Below are 20,437 nucleotides of genomic sequence, written 5' to 3' on the forward strand. Positions count from 1 at the left end.
TTTTTTTTTTCTTTCACTTTTTATGGACTTTTGAGCTCTCATCTTAGTTCTGCCACTAACAGGTTATGCATATAATTTTGGGTAGATCAGTTCACCTCGCAGGGGCTTTGTTTACTTTCTGTAAAATGGGAAGGCAGAACTCACATTTCTTTTAGGATTCAGTGTCCGCAACAGACTGTGCAATTGCCCTGTGTTCCTCATCATCTAACACAACTTTCTGCACCATCACAGCTGCTATCACTTAAACTACAAAGGAGTAAAGATGCTCCTTTTCTATGTGCAAGGTGTGAACATAAGAGTTTCCTTTAAACTGGAGGTGTGGAGGAGATCATGGCCTGAAATCATTCAAATGGTGCAATAGCAGCAGGGCTTGAAATAACATAGCTCAAAATATGGAAACAGTGATTGTCTCTGCCATCAAGAATCTGAAATAAATGCTTCAGGCTGAGATTACCTAGCCACAAATAACATGGGAGAAATGGGTTCCATTAAATCTTTGACATTTCCAATGCCCACTATTTATAGCTAGCTAGCAACTTTTTAGAGGTGGAGTGGATTATTCAGTATCAAAGACAATTTTGACTTGTGCTCCAAGGTTTTCTTACTCCTTTCACTAAGGTAGGTAAACAGTGTCTGGTCCTGTTTCGTCTTTAGTAAAATGAAAATGATACTAGGCCAATCTCAACTTGTCCTAAATGGCAATCAGGCAGGCTGTGAGTACCTTTTAGGTGGAGAGAGCTGGGGTGCATGATAGATTAAATATCGACTATTTACTCTTCTCTTTCTATTTCTGCTTGATGATTAAGGAATAAGATCTAGATGTGTGATCCTGGGCAAGCCAATTTTCTTCTCAGCAAATCAGTTATCCAATTTATAAAATAAAAGGGTCATCTATTTTGAAAATATCTATTCTTGGTTTTGGATAAAGTCACTGACCTAAACTATTCATGGCTGGCAGTGTTGCAACAAGGGTGAAGGATTAAGAATAAAACACAATCTAACTTAATTGTACTTTTAGGTGTGAAATGCTAAGACGACTGAGAGATAATCAGAGATGATAATGGCTAAAACCGGAAATATGAGACCGTTATCCATAAATGGAGATAAAACATTCAAAAGCACTCAATCATATATAGTAAGCAGCTTGGATAATTAGAACATAGATCCCCCCTTCAAATTACTTTGTGACAATTGTAGTCACAGTTGACTTTAGTAGTCACAGTTGACTTTATCATTTATTCATTCAAAAGTATTTGTCTTTGCCTCGGCGTAAATAAAGCTCTGATAGGTGAGAATTAATCTTCAGCTGAAGCAGCCTCTGCATTTCATTTTGTCACTAAGACTAGTAGATAAAACTTTGCTTCTCTGGCAACAATTTCCACATCCCCCCACCCCATTCTTCGCTCCCCCAGTGAGGGGACCCTGTAGACTAAAAAGTCAGCAGGACCTACTCTATTTCCCCACTAGGGGATGGTCAGGAAGTCCACAGCCCAGAACCGTCCATTTTTACCTGACTTTATGATGTAGATTAGTTTCCTAGGGCCTGAAAATTCACCTACCACGTTTATTTAAGTAAGTTCTTGGCCAGCCCATATTTTCACCCTTTAATGGTAATGAAGCTAAAATTTCTTTCCAGTCACTTTGCATGTCATTTCCTTTCTCTTTAGCTCTTTCTCAGTGAGATGATTGATAGATCCTTCTTTAGCAATCACTTTGGTAGATGATTTTCTTTTTCCTTTGAAGTCGATTTTGAAAGGAGTTGTACTGTGATGAGCTAATTAGCATAAAAACACAGTATATAACCTTAATTAGGCATGATTATAGGCTCAACGTAATGGGATGTCCTGAAACTGCACGCTATGCAAATATTAGACTTTTCATTCTTCCCGTTACATCTGAAACCATCAAGTAAAGGATGTTTTGCAGTATGTACCACAGTCAATGCCAGGTGCAAATTTTTCAACAAAAGACTTTTTTTGAGGGGTGGTGTACTAGTTGGGGAAAGGATTATAGGAGGTTTAGAAAAAAAACCTTTACAAGTTCAGCTAAGCTCAGGATGAGCTTTACAAATTCAGAGGAGTTTTACAATTAAGTAATAATAACCCAGTTACCCTACCCAACCCGTATCTCATCTGGAATTCTGAAGGCACTTCACTGTAGGCTTCACTGTGAGTTATGCAAATTGAGAGATCTTTCAAATCCAGTAACCACTAAGAGTACTACAAAACCAGTCTGGGGTTTACTCAAATTAGTAGGATATAGGAAGATGGTGAGGAAATGAAATCACAGTGAATCCCCGAACCCTAATTTTAGCCAATTATTTTCATTTCCTTTACCACCAACCTTTTTTTTAAAAAAAATATTAGAGTGGTAAAAGTAAATAACAAAATTGGTTTTCCCTTTCCTACCCTGAAATGAAAACATCCAAGGATGTGATACCCTCAGACATTTGAATATTCAACCACTGAATATTTGAGAGCTCACAATACAGAAATCTTTGATTATGTCTAGAGTTGAGTTTTCAGACTCAGAAAAAGAAAGAAAGTGAAGTTGCCCAGTCGTATCCAACTCTTTGCAACCCCATGGACTGTAGCCTGCCAGGCTCCTCTGTCATTGGGATTTTCCAGGCAAGAGTACTGAAGTGGGTTGCCATTTCCTTCTCCAGGGGATCTTCCCGACTCAGGGATCAAACCCAGATCTCCTGCATTGCAGGCAGACTCTTCACTGTCTGAACCACCAGGGAGACACTTTTCAGACTCAGTCATTTGATTCCAGATACTGATGACATTGAAAACAGCAAAAATTGAATACATGTGTGAGTGTTAGAAAAGTAAGAACCTGATATTAGTCTAATGTACCATCCAGTCACTAGTAATGATAATGTGTGTGTGCTCAATTATTTTGCTTCAGTCCTGTCTGACTCTTGGTGACCCTAGGACCTGTAGCCTGCCTAGGCTACAAGGCTGCTCTTGTCCATGGGAATTTTCAGGCAAGAATACTGCAGTAGTTGCCACGCCCTTCAGAGTGGTGATAATAAAAGAAAGGTTTATATATGAAACAACTGAGATTTGAAATCCATACTTTTCTCTGTATTTAATTGATGAGTTAACATTTACTGGGCATGCACTACAATATGCTAAGCACAGCTTTCAACATTTTATTGGCATAGTTGAATGTCAATAACCATTGTATCATTACAATAACCCTATAAGATTATTGGCTACCATAACTAGCCATATTTTATAGATGATGAAGCTGAGAATCAGAGAAGTTTGAAAACCTCACCCAGGATACATCTAGTAAGCAGTGCAGGCAGGATTTGAACTCATGTCTGTCTGACTCCAGCCATGCTCTTAACCACTGTGCTGGGCTCACTGGTGCTTACCAGTCCTCTGATGGAATCCTTACTTATTAGTACCTTCCCTAGAGCTGGAAATGAGGTGCAAGAGCAATAAAAATGTTGAGAATGAAATCAAAATGCAGAATTCCCCATTGCCTATTTTATACAAAGTTCTTAGATGCTAAGAACTTTGCATCTAAGTGAAGTGAGGATGTTGCTGTTGTTTAGTCACCAAGTCATGTCTGACTCTTTGTGACCCCATGGACTGCAGCATGCCAGGCTTCTCTGTCCTTCACTATCTCCCAGAATTTGCTCAAACTCATGTCCACTGAGTCAGTGATGCCATCCAACCAAGTCATCCTCTGTAGCCCCTTTCTCCTCCTTCCCTCAAGCTTTCCCAGGGATGAGGGTGCAAGATAGAATTTGAAATAGGGAGACAGAATTGTACACAACTGTAATAAATACAAACTTACATGATAGGACTTACTATTATTTCTCATGAGATAATAGGGGAAAAGAATAGGGTAGGATGAGGCCAGGATTTAAAACCAGTTTTCACCACATACTAGCTTTAGGACTTGGTCAATGAGAGACTCTACAGGAAACAGGTGATTCAAATAAGAGACTCAGTGAAAGAACTACAACTGACCCTTGAACAATGCGGGAGTTAAGGAAGATCTACACATAATTGAGAGTCAACGTTTGGTATCCGTGATTCCTCCATAACTCTGGTTCTGCTTCTGTTGATTGAATCAGCTAAGCTTGGTGTGGTACTGTAGCACCACTGGGAAAAAAACCACATATACACGCACCATGCACTTCAAACTCGTATTGTTCAAGGGCCAACTGTATTTTAGAGGTATTAAGGAGGGTAAGGGGCAGAAGACATTAAAGCACTCAGACACTAGCAACAGTATAAGCTGATACCACTTCCAGGACTGAAAGGAGCAGGGGAAGAAGCAATGAGAATTGGCATTATAGAAGTGTCGGGGTATACCGCAGGAGCTATAGCTGTTCAGAGCTACTGTTTCTGCCAGAGGCAGGGGCTGAATCTGGGAGAAAGCAGGGAAGAAATACTCTGACCTCCATCTTCATGCCCTCTGACCTTATGCCAGTGCCTTAAATCAGCTGATTCCTCCCAGAGGCCAACCTGCCTGAGAATCAAGTCCTCTACAGGATCTGTCTCCTAGGTAGGGAACAGATGTGAGGAAAGGGGATGGAGAATAACCTTAAATGAGCCATTCCTCTCTCTAAATTTCAGTTTGCTTATCTGTGTATCTACTATATTAATAGTGGTCTTATAATTTCTACTTTCAACATTTTACTTTGCAACTTTGCTGTATAACACAGGGAGCCTAGCTTGGCGGTCTGTGATGACCTAGAAGGGTGGGATGGAGGTGGGGTTGAAGGGGTGCTTGGGAGGGGAAATATGCATGCTTATGGCTGATTCACGTTGGTGTATCAGTCAGTCAGTCTGTTCAGTCGCTCAGTCGTGTCCGACTCTTTGCGACCCCATGAATTGCAGCACACCACCAATAAATATTATAAAGCAATTATCCTCCAATTAAAAATAAAAAAGAATTTATAAGAATAGTACCATGAGCACACCGGTATAGTCTTTACCTTAGATTCTCCAGTTGTTAACATTTTGTCATTGCTGTCTTATTAGTATTATTCTGTCTACTAATACAAACATATACATATATCTTTGCTGAACCATTTGAGAGTTATTTACCAACTTTATTCCTAAACATTTAAGCAAATATCACTCCAAAACAAAGATGTTTCCCTATATAACCCCAATAAGACAATACTTGGCAAATTTAAAATTAATGCAATTTTATCATCAGCTATAGTCTATATTCCAAATTTGTTCAAGTATATCAATAATACACTTCATAGTTGATTTTTTCAATCAAGGCTTGCACATTGGATTTTGTTGCCATGCCTCCTTAATTGCATTTAATCTACAACAGTTTTTTCAGGTTGTTTATTTTTTAATCTTTCATAATATTAACATATTTGAGGAATCAAAGGCCAGTTTTGAAGGCCAATTGCTTTGCAGAATGCTCCCACTATGAATTTTTCTAGTTGTTTTTTCATAATTTGATTCAGTTTAAGCAATTTTGGCAGTAATGCTACAAAGGCGTGTTCTTCTTAGTGTATTGCATCTGGACATGATGTCAGAATGGCCCATCATAGATGATCTTCAGTTTGATCACTTGGTTAAAGCAGTATCTGCTAGATTTATTATTTTCTCTCTTTGTAAATATCAAGTCATCTACCAGATGATAAATGTGAACATATCTTTTTCACCAACATTCTTTCATGCAGTGGCTTTTACAGCTGTTATTTGGCAGAAATAGTTTCATAAAAGTGTATTTAGGGGACTTGGTAAGAGTCCTTTACAAGTTTCTACTGTGATTCTCATCTCTTTTTATGTTAAACTGTTTTCATTGATTTATCTATTAAAATAGTCATAATGTGTTCATCATGTGCCTTGGGCCTGTGGAATTTTCACCTGTGGCTTCATAGCTGACTAAGTTAATGTCTTTAGCTCAGCTCCTTCTCCTGAGCTCTAGATCCACATGGCAATTGCTTTTGAGTGCCCTCACCTTACCATCTATGGATACCTTAAACTCAACATGCCTGAATGAAACTCACCATCATCACTTTCTGGTCTGCTTTTCTTATATTTTCTATTCCAATGAATTATACTTCTGTTTTCTCAGTGACTCTGTAATTCAGATGGTAAAAAATCCACCTGCAATGCAGAAGACATGGGTTTGATCCCCCGGTTGGGAAGATTCCCTGGAGGAGGGCATGGCAACCCACTCCAGTATTCTCACCTGGAAAATCCCCATGGACGGAGGAGCCTGGCAGGCTATAGTCCATGGGGTGGCAAAGAGTCAGACATGACTGAGCGACTAAGCACAGCACACATTTACTGAGTAGCCAGCCACCATAATAGGTCTTTAACATACCTGACATACATTATCTCATTTAATCCTTGCCATAGCATTGAGGCTATTTTCTGAAAGTCATAGCCCCAGGTTGACAGGTAGCAAGTCATTGTACTAGAATTCAAACCCAGCTCTCTTTGACTTTAAATCCTTTGCTTTAGTATAGTGATTAACAGCATCATTTGGCTTCAAATCCTGACTCTCCTACCAACGACAGGGGATTGGATAAGTCTCCTTAATCCTAGAAAATTTCATGGACAGACCATGGGGTTGCAAAGGCTAAGACACGACCAAGCGACTTTTACTTCACACTCCTTAACTCTCAGTGCTTTGGTTTTCTCCTTTATAAATTGGGAAAGCCAGTAATCCCTGCCTGGTAGGGTTGTTTTAAGACTTGAATGTGATAAAACTTGACAAACATTTGGACAATTTCTGGTAGCAGCAAGTCATAAATCTGGTGTTATCTTAAACGTCACTGCTTGTGGATTCGTCTCCTTAGGGAACCACATCACCACTGCTGCCATTGCCTTAGTTTAGACCAGGAGATGACAAACAATGTCTTGTAGATCAAATCCAACTTCCTCCTATTTTTGTAAATTTTGTTTTTCACTGAGGTATGATGGACATTAAAAAAATATTTTATTGGAACACAGCTATGCCCATTCATTTATGAGTTCTTTGTGGTTGCTTAAACCTTACAACAGGAAAGTTGAGTAGTAGCAACAGAGACCATTTTGTGTGGCCTGTGAAGCCCGTTTGACCCTCTATAGAAAAAGCTTGCCAATACCTGGTTACCTGGGTGTTACAATAGTGTCCTTCTGGGTTTTCCTGGTTATATCTTATTCCTCCTTGAACTCATCTTACCCATCCATCCTCCTGTGTTGGGGGAATTTCCTTAAATGTGAACTTAATTATGCCTATTTGCTCCTTACGGTGCATTGAAGACTAAGAACCTAGTCTTCTACCTACCAGTCATTCCCATACTCATCTTGTTCTCTGGCTGTAATGAATATTAATACTTTTGCTCTTTCCAGCCTGGCATGGGCTGTTCCTTTTGTTTGAATATCTGTCTCTTGCCCCTTGTCCTTAACAATAAGTTCAGGGCTTACTTCCTCTGAGAAGTCCTTTCTGACTTCCACAGGCTGAACCAATGGCTTCTGCTCCTCTGTGCAATACTTCAATTCCTGCACTTATTCCCAATTTCCCGATCATAGGTTTAATCATCTGCCTTGTGACTGCCTTGGCTTCCTCTCAAGATTAGGATCATACATTTTTCACTTTTGTATCTCCAGTGCCCAGACTGGGATCTGACCCTTGATAAGTGACCATTAGGTTGGTATCACCTGCTGGCATTTTAGCTGTGGTTTGAGGGCTTCTGTAAGGAGCTTGTGGAGGATAGAAAAGAGCTAGGTCAGGAGAGATTTCCGGGAGGAGGTGATGTCACCTCCTGGAGGATGAGGAGGAGGATAAAACAAAGTAATGGGAGGAAGAAGCCAGGAGGAACAGTTTTGGCAAAGGTGATGAAACTTGAAAGAGGTGTGCTGGAGAGAGGACAATCAGAGGAAAGGGACACGTGAGGGAATGCTGAAAGATAGGCTAAGATGAGACGCGTCAGGCCTGTATTCCACAGAGCGCCCTCCGCAGGGCTGAGGAGCCTGGCCACGCGAAACCACAGAGGACTGCAGGAGGCCAGCACCACACCGTCTGCTGTGGGTCAGTCTTCCAGAAGTCCTTTAACGTGCTATGTTTTTGTCTGCTCGTCATTCAATTCTATTCGCACACAATTTCTGGCATCTCAAAGCCTCTCAATAAATGTTTCTTTCGTCATTGAAATACATGAAAACTCCTCAGTTTTAAGAGTGATATAGTCCCCAATGCTTAGCATTTTCTTAGAGGATGAACATTTATTCTCTTTACAGCTTTCATAAATTTAAGCACTTCAGTCATATTTAACTTCAGTTCCTCATTTTCTGCTTGAGAAGTTCCCATTAGAGGAAAAAAAAAAAACTATCCTCTGATGGAAGGTTCAAATATCTTGGATCATTGACTTTTTCTGGACCTTATCCAACTCTGTTTTGTCTTTGTGGAGTTAGATCTCTTAAGAATGCATGAATTTTTTCTTAATCTTCAAAACTAGAGGCAGATCAATTTATTTCTTGTAATTTGGATATTTTCTCTTAACAGAATGCTAAATGGAGCTAGGAGAAATAAACTCTGCTTTGCAAAGCATGCCAAGGATGGTGTCTCACAGGTGGAAAGCTTTTATGAATGGTGTCCAGACTCATTTGGGAGGCTTCCCTGGTAGCTTAGTTGGTAAAGAATCTGCCTGCAGTGCAGGAGATTCTTGAGTCTCTGGAAGACTCAGGAAGATCCCCTTGAGAAGGGATAGGCTACCCACTCCAGTGTTCTTGGGCTTCCCTGGTGGCTCAGACCGTAAAGAATCCATCTGTAATGGATTCCATCTGTAATCCATCTGTAAAACAAAACAAGACTTGGGTTTGATTCCTGGGTTGGGAAGATCCCCTTGAGGAGGGCATGGCAAAACTTCCAGTATTCTTGCCTGGAGAATTCCCATGGACAGAGGAGCCTGGTGGACTACAGTCCATGGAGTTGGAAAGAGCTGGACACAACTGAGCAACTAAGAACAGCACAATAGACTCATTCTGTCTTTAACACAAGGGCTCAGAGGGCCAGCAGCTTAAGCAGTTCTGGGGGTGTCAATGAAATACTGGGTGGCAAAAGATGCCTAGACGATCGGATAAAACTGGGACTTAGGGGGACTCCTGCGCTCCAGGAAATTCTCCAAGTCTCCACTTATCCTTAAAGTGAACAAGAAGCTTCAGTTTCAAGTTGAGTGCATTTTCCATCCATGGATTGGCTTGTTTTGTTCAGTTTTACTTTGAGTGTTTGAGGTTATCTCTTCGACGTAGCAGCTAAACCCACGTCTTCCTTTCTCGTAAAACCAAAACAAAAAGGCTAGAAATTCATGTGCCTTCTGTGTGTGCACATGTGTAGTATATACCTGGGATCAAAGCCAGCTATATAAAGTCCTTGATTCTGTGTGGGTTCAAACACATTTCAAAGCTTCGGGATCCTGAAAGTTTTTGCTCTGCTTCCTGAAGACCTGAACAACCGCTCCCATAAAGCCATGGCTTGCTCTGGATTCCAGAGTCATGGGACTTGGTGGACATCTAGGACCTGGCCCTGCACTGCCCTATTTTTTCTTGTCTTCATTCCTGTTTTCTCTAAAGGTGAGTGAGGCTTTTGGAGCATGAAGGTGGAGGAGGTGTTTCTCCCACTGGGTTTCATTTCTTTTCTCAGTCAAGGGCAGAGATTTACAGCAAAGCCAGAAGCTGAAGGTGAGACTCCAGTCTCCTGGTTTGGGCAGCTCTGTATTCCAAGGCAGGCAAGGGACAGCTGGAAGGAGCAAACCAGCAGAGACACAGCTAGTAACAGCTTACTGGGCATGGAGTGGAAGCTTAGTGAGTACATGTGAGTTGGTCTGGGAGACAGGAGAAATTTCAGACACTTCTATAAGACTGGAAGAAAATACTGTAAAGGTAAGTGATGTAAGAGAGAAGAGAGACCATCCTAAATCCATCTGGGCTTGGAATAAGGGTTAGCTCAAGGTTTCCTTTTTAAAAAACATTGATTGAATAAAATTATGAGATATTTTTAAGGTTTTAAGGTTTTAAGGTCTTCTGATTCATTTTTATAAACAAATGAGCCTGCTTGTTTAACATTGCGGCCTTCTTTACTCAATGCAAGGTATTAAGATCCACTTAGTCAACTCTATAAACTAGTTAGCTAGTAATTATTTTTAAAATTAAGCAGTTTGAAGTAGTAAAACAAAAAAAAAGGCGGGGGGAAGAAAGAATGAAAGAAATAAAAAACGAAAGAATAAAAGAATGAACAAAAGAAAGGGCCATCGGTCTGTTTGGCATAAGATACTTAATTGTTGCCTGACTTATCTCTGAACTTTAGGGGCAGGTCCCCCAGTTTTCAGCTGAAATAAAGCCCTGTAAAGGCTGATACTAGGTTTGTTACCTGATGTACAATGGTGATCTTTTCTAATACATTTCTGCCTTCTATCTCTCTAGACCTCTGTTGAAAAACTATGTGGTTTGTACAAAGTAGGGGCTCAAAAAATATTTGTTTATTTAATTTTTCCTGTATAAGAAATATTCACACGTATTTTCTTATTTTACATGTTTTAAATATGCAAAGGTTAAATGCCCAGAGAAACAATCAAATTTACTTTTAAGAAAATTTCTCAATCTGTATCTGGGATCCGCTCCTGGTGGATATTGGAAAATGAAGTGTGACCAGATTTAGTGGTGATAATTGGAAGCTTGCCTTGGGGGAGGGCAGGAAACTTGGTCTCCTTTAGGTTTAGAGTCAACACAACAAATGGGCAGCATACAATGATGCACAAAAAAATCCTTTAATACAGGGCAGAATTTAAGTACTAGGGTGGAGTTGTAATAGTACAGAGGATGCTCGGAGGGCATCTCTGGTAGACAGAAATGAGGGCTGAGAAAGAAAACTGTTGTCTAGCCAACCAGGGTTGCTTCATTAACCATGGCAATGGCTGCTGCCATATTATTCTCTCTTCTGGGTGTCCATACAGGTGCTTGGGGGAAAGACTAGTGCTTTCAGTATAAAGGAAGAGGTGTCCTGGAAACTCAGACTGGAGTAGTAGGTTAGGATCAGGTTATAGAGACAGTGAGTATTATTTACTTTGATTTTGCAGTCGATGGCTCAGTGGTCAAAGAATCCGCCAGCCAATGCAGGAGACATGGGTTTGGTCCCCGGGTCAGGAAGACCCAGGAGGAGAGTCTTTTGCCATTTCCTGGAGGAGGAAATGGCAACCTACTCCAGTATTCTTGCCTGGGAAATCCTATGGCTAGAGGAGCCCAAAGGACTACAGTGTGCGGGGTTGCAAAGAGTCAGACGTGACTCAGCAACAACAACCAAGTGTATAAGGCATGAAAAGGTTTGAAGAGAATGAGTTACAAGGTTCCATCCAAGTTTTGAGTGTCACTTGTATGATGGGTGGACTAGAAAGGGGCTGAGTTACTTATAGGAAGGTAATTTGTCACGAAGCCATCATTTTTTATATGATGTGAGTCCTTTTGTATGGAAAGCTGGGCTCCCTTCTCCTGTAGAAGCTAGAAGACAAAGGACAGAGGAATACAAGGTGTTCAAGTGAAGGAGAGAGGGTGGAGGAAGGGGTGATGGCAGTGGCAGGGGAAGCCCATAGAAGTGAATGGCAGGGTTGCCTCAGCCTACAGAGGAAGCGACCCAGTGCCCTCCCTCTGCGGCTTCCTCCATCAAGCAGCATCCTTTCCTCTGTGGTAATAACGCAGGGAAGGGGGGTGGCCAGCACATTAGCCAAGGCTCGGCTCCCTGTGGGCAATCAAGATCCAGGGCCAGGTCAAAGTAAGCAGAGGTAATAAAGGTGTACTTTGAGAGGTAAGGCAAGATTCTCTACCTCAGCCTCCAAAATTTCCCCTACTGCTCTATTATAACTTTAGAATACCAGAGTTGGGAGGCACTGTGATGTCATCTGAGCTAAACCCCTCTTTTGCATGGGAGGGAAAATGAAGGCTATGAGGGAGGCACAGCTTTCCCCAAACCATCTATTTCATGGTATAGCCAGCCCTTTTGTTTGTCACATCAGTGTTCTCACTGCCACAACCAACTGCCTTCCAAAAACTGTTTTCCAGTAAGGAAGCACCTTTATGGAAGAGAAGCCAGAAGGCAGCAAGAGATGGAGGGGGCATTGGGGTGGATGGAAGAGGGGAGGGGTGGGGAGGGTGATGGGTTTGTTGATGGGGGGAGAGAAGGGTTGACAGGTGAAGTTGGACGGGGCCATCAGAGATCAACCACCCTGCCCAAGGGTTTGCCTGGACCTGGTGGTGAGTGAGCTTGAGTTCATTGATTTCCCTTTGGTTTTCCCACATTAGGGATGAATGTGACCCAGCCTCCAGTGGTGCTGGCTAGCAGCCGGGGTGTTGCCAGCTTCTCATGTGAATATGAGTCTTCAGGCAAAGCTGACGAGGTCCGGGTGACAGTGCTGCGGGAGGCAGGCAGCCAGGTGACCGAAGTCTGTGCTGGGACCTACATGGTGGAGGATGAGCTAACCTTCCTGGATGATTCCACTTGCATTGGCACCTCCAGAGGAAACAAAGTGAACCTCACCATCCAAGGGCTGAGGGCCATGGACACTGGGCTCTATGTCTGCAAAGTGGAGCTCATGTACCCGCCGCCCTACTACGTGGGCATCGGCAATGGAACCCAGATTTACGTCATTGGTGAGCGTCACTGACCGACACTTTTTGCACTGCTGTCTCTTCTTTGCCATGCAAACAAATTGGCCCCTTATTTTTTGGGTCCTTCATGTTTAGGATTGTGGGAATTCTCTTTAAGAGTTTTCTGGCACAGACATAGAGAACAAATATATGGACACCAAGAGGGGAAAGAGGCGGGTGGTAGGATGAATTGGGAGATTGAGATCGACATATATACTCTGTGGATATTATGTATAAAATAGACAACTAATGAGAACCTACTGTATAGCTTGGGGAACTCCACTCAGTGCTCTGTGGTGACCAAAATGGGAAGGAAATTTTTAAAAAAAAGGGATATATGTATACATAGCGCTGATTCACTTTGCTCTACAGTTGGAACTAACACAACATTGTAAAGCAACTCTACTCCAACAAAAGTTAATGAAAAACAGACTTCTCTGGCATAATATGTGGTAGTCCTGCTTAGTATGGATGGTGAGACAACAGCATTCTGACTATAAAATGAGTCGAGGAAGGTGTTTTTCCTCCCAGCAGGTAGGGGCACTCATTCTGGAGTGATGGCCAGCATGAAATTTGGCCTTGGCCTTTGATCTGAAATTCCCAGCCAAGTAGCCCCAAGAGACAGACTTATCTGGGGGCCAGCGATTCTATTTACGGGTGGACATCAAGGTTTGGCAGCTTGAACTTATTCCTTTTCTCACCAGTCAGGGGAGTAAGGCGCTAGAATTTAGAAAGCATCTCAGGGAAGCTCTGCTTTGTTCTCTATTGCAGATCCAGAACCATGCCCGGATTCTGATTTTCTCCTCTGGATCCTGGCAGCAGTTAGTTCAGGGTTGTTTTTCTACAGCTTCCTCATCACAGCTGTTTCTTTGAGCAAAATGGTGAGTGCAGTGCGGGCAATGCACCATCCTTGGTCTGGATGCCTTTGGTGATGATAAATGACCAAGGGACACTGTTGAGTCGAGTTCTCTTGAGATGAAGCAATAAATGAAGAAGAGCAAGGACAGTGGTAAAGAACACACTAGAACCCGTGGCACTGGCCTTTGAGGTTTCAGGATGACTAATATTTTAGATGAGTGTGTTTGACATTGAATGTTTGTGTGCTTTTGCACAAGGTTTCAGTTTGAGTAACTGTGTGAATAACACGGGGCAGCTGTTTTGCTCTTTATCTCCATGACAATTGTACTTGAGTTATCATAACCTTGAAACCCGAAATGAGGTTGGGCAAAATGTTGCTGGAGAAGATCACCTGGGTGGTTAGTGTCCCTCACTTCACCTGGAAGCCATCTCTCTGTGCCCCATTACTTGAGCCCTCCTTGTCTAAGCTGTAGGTGTCCACGTAACCCCTGCCCAGGGCTCCCTGTTACCCAGTCTGCTTGACTGGCAAACCTGACCCTCCTTTCCAGCACAGTAGAAGAGAACCCAGTTTTTATTTACTGCAGTTGTTGTAGAAGAGACAGAGGTATGGAATCAGTGCTCCTGTCACCATTTCTCTCTGATAGTCACTTTCAGCCTCCTTTGCCTATGGCTGGCTTTGCCATCACAAACCTTCCCCTCCTCTCCCTGTTTCCCTCCCTCACCTCCACATTCTATTCCCAGATCCTCTATAATCTGTTCTGTGGCAGTAGCTTCTTTCTACCTCATTTGCTACAAACTGCCATGCAGACTAGTAGATTAGACCTCAGTTTACTGAGGTGATAAAAACTGGAAATCAGTGTGGACAGAGAAAAAAACGAATCAAAAGTATATGAGGAGTAGAGATGAGGAATACAGCTCTCAAAGAGAATAATTGAAGTTTATTATCTTATCAAGCTCATCACCTGACAAACAAGATCCAGTCAATTATCATAGGCATTTTGGAAGTTCTTTCTAAAGCTTTTTCAGAGTTTCTTCCTCCTGTCTCCCTGTCAGGGAAAATGATTTCTATTTTATGTCAATAGCACAGGGTTTTTTTACACAAAATGAATTTTAATAGCTGAATCAAGAAAATCTCCAATTTTGCATGTTGTGAACATCTATTTTTCAGTGGGGTAGGGACCCAATATTTGTCGAATCCTATTACAGTTAGAAGTGGCTTCTGTATTCCTCAGTGCTAATGATTGTTTCTTTTTATGTTTGGCAGCTAAAGAAAAGAAGCCCTCTTACTACAGGGGTCTATGTGAAAATGCCCCCAACAGAGCCAGAATGTGAAAAGCAATTTCAGCCTTATTTTATTCCCATCAATTGAGAGACCATACTGAAGAGAAAGGACTATTTTCTAATTTGTAAGAGCTGAGGCAATTCTAACTTTTTGCTATCCAGCTATTTTTGTTTGTTTGTGTTTATGGGGGGATTCATCTCTGACATAAAGCAGGATGCAGAACCCCAATTCAGTGTACTACAATTTAAAGGAAAGGAGCAGAAGAACAGAGCCAGGCTGGCTCTATCACATCTGATACAGTTTTAGAAGAAGCATCACGTGAGAGCGTTATGGGGAAGCAGCATTACGACGTAGGTTCAGGGACAAAAGTTAGGGAATAGTACCATCCCAAGAAAGCAATGAAAGAAGGAGGGGAGAGGATGGTATTGTATACATCTTGTATTTACCCATTGGAAGTTTTTAGCTGAAATGTCTTTAAGTAAAATACTTATGCTGTGTTATTTTTCTTAACAAATATATAATTATGTGAAGACTTAAAAAATACTCACATGGCTATATTTTAGTCAGTGATTCCAAAGGTTGTATTGTAACAATATGTATTTTTTTATTTGATAGTATTGTGCATGGGGACCACATGTGCTTTTGTGTATTTGCTGATTGTCTGAACAGAAACACTATATGGCAGTGTCTTCCCATCATGGATTCAGGGGAAGTTTTATGGTCGAGACTCAGGACACTAATACACTGGGTAGAATACAAGGTCACGTGCCAACTGGCTTGGAAACCAGATAAGGTCATAGCTGATCCTTGCAGACATGTGGGCTGCATTGATGGCGACATGTGCTTTGGGCTTGTATGCCAGCTCCTCTCCCTTTCTTTAACAAGGAAGCCAAAGCAGGTGGTATCTGAGTTAATTTGATGGCATGTCATCGTCATGGAGAAAACTGCTCATTTCAGGAGTCCTGTGGGTATGAACCTCAAGGAAGCTCCAATTCCACTGGGCCCCAATTCCTTACACATGGTTAATGCCACAGACAGGAAAAAGCAGCAAATGGCAAAACAGGGTGCAAAGGTCTCTGAAAACTAACACTGTTAGTGTTTTTTAACTTGATATTTTCCATGAAAATGCAACAACATGTATAATATTTTTAATTAAAATAAAAATACGTGATGGTTGTTTTCCAGAGTTGTTTTTAACCTTCCTTAGATGTGAGTATTGTGTTTATTTTTGATTGATTCATTCAGCACTTGGTTGACTCGTCAATATTAGGAAGACCGGGAACAAATTAAAAAAAAAAAAACCCAAAGGGCAAATCATGCTTCATGAATCAGCTGTCCACCAACACTTCACCTGCAAGCCCCTCTTGAAAGGAATTCATCCTTGATCTTTTTGATTTCTTCCTCACTGTTTGGGATATGAAGCAGCTACTACAAACAGTTCCAGCAGCCCTTGATAAATCACACAGCGTTCTCTTTAGCACAGGTTTCTCACCTCTTTCTTACCCAGACCTTTCTCAACTCAACTGAAACACAGATTACAGTTGCCATGGCAACTCCACTGTCGTCAACCCTGCAGCCATTTTGCTCTGCCTCTGCGGTAAATGATCTTTCCCTTGTGGCTTCCAGATGGACTCGTTCAAAATGTGAGGGACACAGCCCCTCTGTGATTCTTGGTTAACCAGTATGTCATCTCAGCCTGCTTGGTTTCCACTTAAGGTTTCTCATTCTTGACCTCCACATCCTGTTGTTGCTTTCTGTAATGACTCTCAAAGTGGCCAGGGACCACCTATAATTGAATCAACCGGGTCACTTTCAAAAAATGCTGATTCAAGTGCTTAACCTCAGATATACTGAATCAGAATCTTCAGGCTGTGGGACCAGAGGTTTGCTCTCCCAACAAACTCCCCAGTGCTTCTCAGATCCATCACGTTTTGAGGATTGCTGTTCAGGCAGCTCTCTCTCGCTTGCTCGCTCACTACGTGCTTAGTTGCTCAGTCATGTCTGACTCTGTGATCCCATGAGCTGTACCCCTCCAGGCTCCTCTTGCTCACTATGTGCTCTTTTTTTCCAAACAAGTGTAACATACAAATGAATGAGCACATAGTGAGCATGTCAGAAAGATTTGCTAAATAAAAAGGAATAGGTCTTCCAAATATGGTAATAACACCTAGAGTAAACTCCTAGGGCTTCTCTGGTGGCTCAGTTGGTAAAGAATCCACCTATAATGCAGGAAATATGGGTTCTATCCCTGGGGCAGGAAGATCCCTGGGAGAATGGCATGGCAACCCACTCCAGTATTCTTGCCTGGAGACCCCCATGGACTGAGAAGCCTGGCAGTTACAATGCATAGGCTCACAGAGTTGGACACGACTGAATTGACCAAGCAAAGTACACACAGAGTAAGCTCCTACTTTGTAGAAGACTGTTCCTTTTTATTTCTTGATCTTTGGTTGGAAGCCATGAAGAAACACACAGTTTAGGAGTGCCAGTGAATAGTTTATTACCATTTTTGCTCCTCCAAGTCTTTAGAGAGATCATTTTTCTCCATAGTTGACAGAAGATCTAAATGACAGAGAGGGTCTTCAGAGATGTCTCAGGCATTTTTCAGACATAAGCCTAATATCTTCTTTACACAAGAATATCCTAATATCTCCTCTACTATTGTCTGAAATTCTACTATTGAGTTAAGAATTGCTTTTTTCACTCAGTCTCAATTTTGAAGAGATAAAATACTCTTTAACTTAAAAAAGTTTCTCCTGTGACAGAAGAAATGGGCAAGAAAAGGATCAAGGTCCTGGGGAAGCCCAAAGACTCCACTCATCCCATTGAGACTCGGTCCACCATGGAGGGAGAGCCTGGGCACTGTGCCTCTCCTCCTGGAACCACTCGTCTCAGGTAGGAATCTGGAGATGAGGGGAACAGGATACAGCTACCAGGGGTTGCCTGGGTCAACCCCAACTCTTACCAGCTCCTAGCACATACCTCTGCTCATCTCCCTTCTTCCAACATGGTACTCTCATTTCTGCCATTTCCCATTTCCCTATTGCTAAGTCGCTTCAGTCGTGTCCGACTCTGTGCGCCCCCAGAGACGTCAGCCTACCACGCTCCTCCGTCCCTGGGATTCTCCAGGCAAGAACACTGGAGTGGGTTGCCATTTCCTTCTCCAATTGCTCACCCCTAAATATCTCTATCCCTCATTTTTGCATCTATAAAGATTCATCTCAGATTCTGCTCCCTCCATCAGCTGTGCTGACACTTCAAGCGTACGTGAATTTTTTCCCCTTCCGTTTTGTAGCTACACTCAGTCATCTCTAATCATTTCAAATGTGAATGTCTTTCCTGGGTGGGAACTTCTCCAAAATAGGCATCATCACAGCCTCAGGCACACAGTAGATGCTCAAATAAATGTACTGGAGAGTTGAGGACAGCTGGGATGATGAGAGGGACATGTCTTCTATGTGGAACCTGGCTGTGCTTCTGAAGGTGGCTTCAGCATAATCTGTTTCCTCTTTGACCAACAGAATTATGTGTAGGTCAATCTAATAATATTTCTCGGTTTAAACCTTTAAGGCTTGCAATGTGAGCCCCTGCTGGCTTCTCTGCCCCACATATTCTACTTTTATCTCAATCTAATCGTCCAATGTTTTTTGGTGTGTATGGGGGGAAGGGGAAGATGAATTCTCGATTTTAGTCTCTATTTTTTGAACTGTGGGTTCAAAATTGCTGCTAAAATTGACTATATTTTTACACAGAGTCTGAACCCTCTTCTATATCCACAGTTAATACACATTTAATTTACTTGGGATCCAAACTTAGCAAGCTTGCAGAGTACATCATGTAAAATTCTGGGCTGGATGAAGCACAAGCTGGAATCAAGATTTCTGGGAGAAATATCAACAGCCTCTGATATGCAGATGATACCACGCTAACATCAGAAATTGAAGAGAAACTAAAAGCTTCCTGATGAGGGTAAAAGGGGAGAGTGGAAAAGCTGTTTAAACTCAGCATTCAAAATAAGAAAATCATGGCATCTGGTCCCATCACTTTGTGGTAAACAGAAGAGGAAAAAGTGGAAGCAGTGACAGATTTTATTTTCTTGGGCTCCAAAATCACTGCAGGCAGTAACTGGAGCCATGAAATTAAAAGATACTTGCTCCTTGGAAGGAAAGCTATGACCAGCCTAGGAGGCATATTAAAATCCAGGGACATCACTTTGCTGACAAAGGTCCATATAGTCAAAGCTGTGGTTTTTCCAGCAGTCATGTATGGATGTGAGAGTTGGACCATAAAGGCTGAACACTGAAGAATCGATGCTTTTGAATCGTGGTGCTGGATAAGACTTGAGAGTCCCTTGGACTGCAAGGAGATCAAACCAGTCAATCCTAAAGGAAATGAATCCTAAATATTCATTGGAAGGACTGATGCTGAAGCTGAAGCTCCAATGCTTTCACCACTTGATGCGAAGAGCTGACTCTTTGGAAAAGACCCTGATTCTGGGAATGATTGAAGGCAAAAGGAGAACGGAGTGACAGACAATGAGATGGTTAGATAGTATCACCGACTCAATGAACATGCATGTGAGCAGATCCAGGAGATAGTGGAGGACAGAGGAGCCTGCCGTGCTACAGTCCATGGGGTCAAAAAGTAGGACACAACTTAGTGACTGAACAACAAACTTGCAAATCGTTGATGTCACTGTGCTGTTAATTGGAGAAAAGCCAATTAGGAAGGTGGAGAATTTATACATTTAAGTTATTGCCTGGGGGAGGTCTCAAAGGTAAGGAGAACTTGGTTTTCTCAGGAAAGCTACTCTGTTGTTTGACTTCTCTTTTGCACCTGGTTAGAGCCATGTCTCAGGTGCTGTAGAGGCCTTGTTTTATTGGACACATTTGTTTTCCTCAGCACAGGTCAGTTTTCTCTGTTCAGACTAGAAGGATGACATGACCTAATGGTGGAGAGGGAGGAAACGTTCTTTCCTTCCTCTCTTGCGTGTCCTTGTTGACAGCCTGGGGTAGGAGTTTGTAAGTAGGTTTGCCAGATTCAGCCAAAAGGAAAAAAAAAAAACCAAACAACAAAAACCCTCAAAACCCAAAAACAGGATGCCCTGTGTTTGATCTAACAACCCTATCAGCAGGAAAGTTTGTACCTTAATGTGGTGTGAATAAAAAGTGTTTTGCTGACCCCTCCCCAGGAGTTTGTGGGCAGGAAGAGCCTGAGACCATGACTGCTGTTTCAGAACTAACACGATCTCCTGTTCTCACTCCCGGGCACATGTTGGATGATGCTCAGTTTCGCTGGAGGCTAACGGATCCTGCAAACGGGGCAGTTCTTTATCTTCTAAAGTTTTTTTTTAGAGGTCACCTCCATTTGTTCTGTATGGTGCGGAGTCTGACGTTCAGACCCTTCTTGGAAATCTTTGCTTTTGTGGTGGACTTGTTACAGCTGTTCTTACATTGATTGTGCACAATAATTAACTGAAATGTTTGGGAAAAATGTAGATCAAGGTGCCATAGACTCAGAGCTTCTCATTTATAAGGTCTGAGGCAGGGTTTGGGTTCTTTTCATTCTTCAGTGAGTCTTTGCGATCTTACTTTCAGATGCCCTGGTCTAGGTCAGCATCCCACCATCACAGATGGTTAGGACTTAGAGAAGGGACCTTGGAAATTATTTTCACATTTTA

The 20,437-nt window shown here is 42.1% G+C and overlaps 1 protein-coding gene across 2 annotated transcripts; it reads left to right on the plus strand.

Annotated features, from left to right (window-relative positions):
* Positions 1-9,296: 9,296 nt before the first annotated feature.
* CTLA4 (cytotoxic T-lymphocyte-associated protein 4) lies at positions 9,297-15,927 on the plus strand. 2 transcript variants are annotated; one of them, XM_010861019.1, is made up of 4 exons: positions 9,297-9,554; positions 12,273-12,620; positions 13,389-13,498; positions 14,740-15,927. In XM_010861019.1, the coding sequence occupies exons 1-4, from the start codon at positions 9,452-9,454 to the stop codon at positions 14,842-14,844; spliced, it is 666 nt and encodes a 221-aa protein (XP_010859321.1). In that variant the 5' UTR covers positions 9,297-9,451; the 3' UTR covers positions 14,845-15,927. The 2 variants fall into 2 exon arrangements, with proteins under 2 accessions (XP_010859321.1, XP_010859323.1); XM_010861021.1 differs by lacking the exon at positions 9,297-9,554 and adding an exon at positions 10,479-11,778.
* The last annotated feature ends 4,510 nt before the right edge of the window (positions 15,928-20,437 follow it).

Source organism: Bison bison, unplaced genomic scaffold (assembly GCF_000754665.1).
Source record: "Bison bison bison isolate TAMUID 2011002044 unplaced genomic scaffold, Bison_UMD1.0 scf7180017864471, whole genome shotgun sequence".
Taxonomy (NCBI): domain Eukaryota; kingdom Metazoa; phylum Chordata; class Mammalia; order Artiodactyla; family Bovidae; genus Bison; species Bison bison.

Coding starts and splice junctions, on each gene's coding strand:
- CTLA4 (XM_010861019.1), top strand. CDS start 9,452: ATGGCTTGCTCTGGATTCCAGAGTCATGGGACTTGGTGGACATCTAGG. Junction 9,555..12,272: donor CATTCCTGTTTTCTCTAAAG/GTGAGTGAGGCT, acceptor TTCCCACATTAG/GGATGAATGTGACCCAGCCT. Junction 13,499..14,739: donor CTGTTTCTTTGAGCAAAATG/GTGAGTGCAGTG, acceptor TATGTTTGGCAG/CTAAAGAAAAGAAGCCCTCT.